The following is a 6,871-nucleotide window of genomic DNA, read 5'->3' as shown; positions in this document are numbered from 1 at the left end:
TCCCTTTCTCTTCTCACACACCACTTAGAGTGGTGGAGAGAACCCACTATATAAAGAGGTCCAACTCTTCTTCAACTTCCAAGGTGGGACTAATCTTAGCACCACCACTTGCCATTTTACACATGGGCTTTGAGATTTCAGAAATTGCTATGGGCCTAGCCCATTAATTCTAACAGCTGTTCCTATATTGATGAAAAGTTGAGCTTTGTGCATTTTGGTATTGCAAAAATAATAATACAGCACATGGTTGTTTATCATTTTTCCCTATAGTAGCATTTTGTGCAAGTAATAACATTTATTTATACAAGTAAGATCATTATTTATCCCATTCAAGCCCGGATATAATTTGGCGTACATTACTCTTTGAAGATAATTTTGGCAGGCATTATGAATTTCCAGACTTGCGTGTTTTGCATATGAATCTTTTACTAGTGATGATGATGATGTTGTTGGTCATATTCCGGCCTTCCTTTTGAGGTAACTTTCCAATTGTTGGATCGAGTTGCTCTTGCAACAACCTTGGACTTTATGAACTCATCCACTTCATATTTGTCGACTGACGACGCAAGCATTACGGTTTAGCTGTCTTTCACCGGTTTAGTGATTGTATTTGGAAGACGAAACGAGCAGACCGATTAATGAGATGTTGATGTCTGTTATTTCAAACCAATCGAAAGTCGAATAAAAATCTCACCCTTTCCTTGAGCAAGAAGAAGGGTTGTGAGAATTGCTCCTTCCTTCCTTCCTTCCTTCCTTCCTACAACAAAGGCTCATGGTATTGTAAGATTGCGGATCTCTGTTTGTTTTTTAGCTGCGGAGGTGAGCGTGCAGTCTTCAATTACAACATGTGTCGTATTCTTCAGTTAACTTCACGTCGGTCCTGCCTGATTTTTTTTTGAGAAAGCATAATTAATATGAGCAATTTTTGGGCGGGACGCCTAGCGACCGTCTGATTGGCGCCTTTTAGTCCATTGGATTGGATCTCAAGCGCCTCTTTCCTCTAGCAATGCAGGTTTGGGGAGAGATTCCGGTCCTGGAGCATAATTTCTACTCTTTCATAATAAAGAAATAAATATAAGAGCATTGATCTAATTGTTTTATATATTTTTTTACATCTTTTTCCCCTTGATCTCGTGCATCTCGCTGACCCATTGGTTCTCCCAGAAGCGCTCGTTTTGGCCATCCCAACCCAAGAGCTCCGCCTCTCCGGCGAGCCCCGCAGCCGTCGTTTCCGCCATCGTCCCTGAGGGCAACCGAGGCCAGCATCAGCACCACCGCGTCCACCCGAGCCCCTCCCCGTCCCCAAGACTCCCCGAGCGCCAAATATGTTGAACCAAGGGCGTAGCACCGTCGTGCCTGCATTTTTCCGGCGACATCTACGGTGACCTAACACCGGTGAGGCCCGGATCTAACCTTGTCCGTTTGTTTCAATCCAACAGCTCACACACGCACTCACTTACCAAATCGGTACCGGCCAATCACGTCTTGGCACCTGTCCCACCTTATCCAAAACATTATTCAGAACAATTTCCGTTTAATTGAACTATTTGGTAGTTTTATAGAAAACCCCTGGGCAATGCAAGACTTGCTCTTTCTGACCTAAAGCAAGAGCTTGAGAAGAAGAAAATGTCTGACAAATCTACCACTAGCATTCATCAGGTTATGAGGGCTAAGGCAGAGAAAGAGAGGGATGAAAAAATATAAATTGGTAAAAAAGCCTCTCAAAAAAGTATAAATTGGTAAAAATCAGAGAATGCGAGGCGGATACGGCAGTCTGTGCTTTTACCCCCGAACCCCTCTTGCCCTCCTATAAAAGAAAAGCCGCCCGCCTCCGTCTCTCCCCCGCACTCCGTCGCCTCGCCTCGCCGCCGTTCCCGCAACCCCCTGTCTGTCGACCCAATCTCAATCTCACCCGACGGGACGGGACCCGGCGCCTCGTCCTCTCCAGATCTTACGCCCGCCCGCCCGAGGTGAGCGATTGGAGTTCCGATTGGTTGGTAGGCGCTGGTTCGTAGGTCTCCCTCCGGAGTTGCTCGTTCCGATTGTGGTTGGTCTTGTATCCTTGAGTATTCATTCGTATGAGGAACCTCGACTAGGATAGGAGGATTTAATTAGTTAGGGTTTGTTTGTTTGGTAACACCACCTAGGCAGGGTTCGATTGATTATCCGTAATAAGGAATCAATCTGACGTTTTAGTTAGGGTTTGCTTGGTTGTGGTCAGATTTTGGTTTCTCAACTGTGCCTGTCGCGATTTTGGTTTCAGTTTATGCCAGAATGTTCTAGCTCTGTTTGGATAGGTAACAATATTTTTTGGGATCCTAAAATATTTATGCACAGCACGGAACCTGCAGCTGCTGATTAATGTTCTAGTCATATGTGCTGCTAATTATTTTTCTGTTTTGGGTGATTGAGTGTATTCATTCATTTTGTTTAGTTGCCTATCAGTATACATGGTTGAATTGCTTTCACTTCATATTATTAACTATTCTGTCGCACAATGCAAATATGCTGCTGTATGGTCTCTTCCTGACATTAAATCCTCCTCTGTTTGTGTTGTACCAGCTGGTAGCAGCAACTCTTCTGCTGCAGTCCGCCAAAAGGAAATGACGAAGCTCTACAAAATCCACTCCCATGCCCACATCCAAGCCCTGCAGGCCCGCGCCAATGAGCTGGGCCACTCCAATAAGTCCATGCTTGTGAATCTTGTCTCTCTGGAGTCGGTGCGCATAGCGCGCGAGTCGTATGCACTCCTCCGCCCGCTGATCAAGGAGTCGTGGATCTGGGCATGCCCGGAGCTGGAAATCCTCTTGGTTGTGGCAGGCTTGTCGCTGGAAATCCAAAAGCTTGAGCATGATGTGTTACCCCAGCTCATGGTTCAGGAGGCCAAGCTGGAACGGGGCGCCCTGGAAGCCCTCCTACTCATGAAGAACTCAGCAATTACGCTCTTAGATCTGAGGAAGTGCTTTATCTTAGCCTTGGGCGTATTGCTTGCCGATGAGGATTTGGTCTCAGCCCGAGTCAAAAAGCTGAGCATAATGCTAAAGGATACTGCTGATGATGTACTCAATGGTAATCGCGACATTGTCTGGCTTCAGGAGCGTGCCCCGTTGCTGGTCCAGCTGGTCACCGATGTGTTGGAGACCCCGGTTCGTTTCTGTGATCCTGATGAGTTTCTGTGATGAGTAGACTTATCAGCCAGCTCGAGGCTGTTGTGATAAGTATTTCTTAGGGGCGTGGCAAACAGTTTAGAATCAACCCTTTATGTTTGGATGTGTTATTAATGGATGGATTTTAAATGATATGTATCTTGGGTGGTAAACCAGATTCATTGGTAAACCAGATTCACCTCATCATATTTTTCTCATATTGACAGTTTCTTTGTAAAGTGAATTTGCTTGTCTTTTTTTCCAATCACCCTCGCTGCCTGTTTTTGCTTGTGGGATTCCCCTGTTAAGGTATTTGTTTTCCAAAGCTAATATTTATTTATGCTTCCAATTCCTAAGGTTAATTCCTCTGTTCCCAGTTTTCAAATGTGTGCAGCGTGAAACCAATGTTGATGACCTCATGGAAAACACTAGGAGATTATATTTAAACTTTTTTTTTGCAAAACTGCATATGCCTACTTTGATGTTGATATCAGAAAATTTCAAACTATATTGCAATTTTTGTTTGCACATCCCATTGCCAATGATGCATTTATTCCTATCTGTGTCCCACAGCTCTGAACCCCATGCCGATAGCTGTCCGTTTCATTTATTTTGGCATATCCATGGTTTGTTGCTTAATTCTTAACACTATTTTGCCTAGCTTATTCACTTGTTTTGCCTAATTTATAATATATAATTATTTTTGTAGTGCATCGTTGGTTACGACTCCAGCTCGCGCGCCCTCCGTGGATCAGGCATCAACGGTCGCAGTTCTGAGGACGCCACCTCCCCTGGTGCTCTGCATCCATCTTCCCCACTAAGGTGAGCCTTGCGCCGTCGTTCTTCCTTTGTCTCCCCCGCGACAACTCAACTATTTTTGCGCATAATTGGGAGTGGATTGGACCTGTTAATTCTTTTGCTCCGTCATTGTTTCGGTAGGCAGCTGCATTTTTTGTAGAAAAATAATCCAGAGGTGTGGTTTTGGTCCTCTGGAGGCTTACAGTTCTTCCGACGCTGGACTATTGCTTTCAGATTAGCTTGTTACTTTAGCTGGGAATCAGAGATTTTACGGAAGTAATGGTGTTACTTCAATTGTAATACTGTGGATGCATTTATATAGCTTTTTGTGCTTTTTGCTTGTGTTGTGTCTGAGCCGGTGATTGCGAACTGTTTGTATTAGTTTTCTAGCTAGGTAGCACAGCCAAGGCGTCTTTTATGCAAATAAACTGTGTTTATTGCTTCATGTGTTTGTTAGGCAATTTAGTGTTATTTTTGTTAGGCAACATTGTGCTCCTAAATAGGCAATTTAGCCTTTCGTTACAAATCTGGGTGTGCCTCATGTACTTCATTAGCCAAAAAAACTGCATGGTTATGCAAATATGGAGCATGCTGCATTATCCCAGATTAAATTATGGCATGCTATTCCATATTGTTTCATGTTTTCACAATAAAACTAGAACTAAGAACTAGTTAGCATTATGAAATGATATTGGTACACATTAGGCATTAGTATAATTTTTCATTAGGCAACATTACTTTTATGTCAGGTTAAGACACATTTATGCATTAGGCAATGATATTGGTATATTCCTTATTCCATAACATAGTTCTATGTTATGGAAAAAATACTATTCTGCATAAGAAAAACTAGTTTCTCCATCATGGATAGTACTTCACATAATCAGGTGAATAATACAGTTTTGCCTAATATGGACCTAGCAATTTTTTAGACAATATTCTAATAACCACCTGACATCAAGTAGAGTATTTCAATCCTTCATTAAGCAATTATAAGCTCCAAAATACAGTTCCACCATTAAGCAACGAATCTGTATAGTGTTGCATCAGGAAATAGTTAGATTTAGCATTTTAAGTTACATTACCTAGTAACTTAGAAATATATTATCAATGATCTTATAGTTAGCTTTAGCATTTTTTGTATTCATTTTTTTTGCGGATAGTATTCATTATTATTGCTTAATCAAGAATACTATTTTTCCTAATCTAGAACCTACTATTGTCTAACACTTAGCACTATTATTGCCTATAATATGAAAAAGTAACATTCGTAACTTTGATTTGTGTTTCAATGGACCCAGCACTCCGCCTCATCCTTCATGCTTGGCTCTTCGGTTTTGTGGTGCAGGTGTGCGTGGTGAGCTGGGCACTAGTCATGGATGGGGATGTTGCTATCGCTAGGGGCCGCACCGTGGGTTCTCGTCTTTGGTATATTGACCACCAGCTCCGATAGCTGCACGTTCCACAGGCTACAGCAGCTCGGCATGATGCTGTGCGGCGCTTAGCTTCCCCATCACAGCCTCCCTCCCTGAGCATCTCCATCCTTTGCACTTGTCTCTTCGAGCACTTCATACACCCGTAAGCCCTATTCCATCTCCACCTAACTACCTCATTGCAAGATGCAATAGCTAGCTAGCTCATTCGTGAACTATACTTGCATATTCAGAATTTATAAACTGCTTATATTATGAAGATAATATTGCCTAATTGCCTAAAAAAATACAATCCACTATAACATTACCATATTTGCTTCATTTGAGCTTCTGATTTCTAAGCATACATGGAAACACTCGATTGTCCAATTTGTACTCTGATTTTGGCATAACTTGCTTTTGTTTCACTTGCAGGCTTCACCCTGACCAAATTCTGTCTTTTGCAGCCCCCTATCGCACACCTTGGAATGGTGCTTCTGCCTTTTACAGCCCCTAAGACTGCAGATTTTAGGTGAGTCCTCAGCTGGACCTACATGTTTATGCATGGGAGGGGGCAGTAGGGGAGGTGTTGATTTGTTGGCAGCAACAGGGCATTCTAACCAGGCCAGTTCCTCACTATTACCCATTAAGATTAGTATTGCTGTTTTTTGACACCGCAGTCTATACTCTTAATTTAGTGTGATTGCTCAATTCAAACTGAAATTATATAACTGAAATACTCACTGGCTGCAATTTCTACATGGTGGAAAGTTTGTTATGATGTCTTTTTATTGCTTTATTAAATCAGTTGCATGGCAACATGTACTTTTTCCTGATAGGCTCAATTGCTTCACATTTGACATGGTTATATACTAGATTTTCAACCATTAGGGATGATCTTGTTTTTAAGTGTCATTTGTTAGGCAATTTAAATGCCACTTATTAGGCAATAATGTTCTTTTAAAATGGCAAATTAGCCTTTTTGTTGTAAATCTGGAAGTAGCTCATTAAGATGGTCCCTTACATGCAACATGTGCTTCTATATCTTGACATGTAGGCAACAAACTTATGACAAATGTTTTTTTTAACATGCAGGATGCCAAGATGCAGACTATGTACAGTCGAACAGAGAAACAAGATATGTGCCATGTATAGAGAAGAATGTGCAAACCTATGTTTTTCCTAGGGACTAGATGTACATGTTGTGCTTTTTTTTTTTAAACTGCGGATGCAAATTTGGTTTTTTTTAAATGCATTGTCTTTTTATGAACATATACATGCAGTACCTAAAAGCATTTTTCTGAGATAGATTTGCCTTTTGTTCCTATAATTCGTGCTCGTATCTGGGCCTGGGCTCACAAGCCGCGAGGGCGGGAAAATTTCCTGCTGCAAGCGCCAACATACAGCCTTAAATAGCATCTTGCCAAAAAAAGAGAATACAATAATGGTATTCCTACCTAAAACGGCAAGGCCGTACCATAAGACTATAATATGGCCGGCCGTAAGTTAGCCAAG

The 6,871-nt window shown here is 42.0% G+C and overlaps 1 protein-coding gene across 1 annotated transcript; it reads left to right on the top strand.

Annotated features, from left to right (window-relative positions):
- Window positions 1–1,836: 1,836 nt before the first annotated feature.
- On the top strand, window positions 1,837–6,664 carry LOC109746467 (uncharacterized). Its single transcript, XM_020305590.3, has 6 exons — window positions 1,837–1,970; window positions 2,563–3,146; window positions 3,856–3,968; window positions 5,293–5,522; window positions 5,824–5,888; window positions 6,452–6,664. Exons 2-4 carry the CDS (start codon window positions 2,604–2,606, stop codon window positions 5,303–5,305), a joined length of 669 nt encoding a protein of 222 aa, XP_020161179.1. The 5' UTR covers window positions 1,837–1,970; window positions 2,563–2,603; the 3' UTR covers window positions 5,306–5,522; window positions 5,824–5,888; window positions 6,452–6,664.
- The last annotated feature ends 207 nt before the right edge of the window (window positions 6,665–6,871 follow it).

This window comes from Aegilops tauschii, chromosome 4 (genome assembly GCF_002575655.3).
Source record: "Aegilops tauschii subsp. strangulata cultivar AL8/78 chromosome 4, Aet v6.0, whole genome shotgun sequence".
Classification (NCBI taxonomy): domain Eukaryota; kingdom Viridiplantae; phylum Streptophyta; class Magnoliopsida; order Poales; family Poaceae; genus Aegilops; species Aegilops tauschii.
Note: the sequence above shows the minus strand (reverse complement) of the source record. Positions and strands in the feature narration are given on the sequence as shown.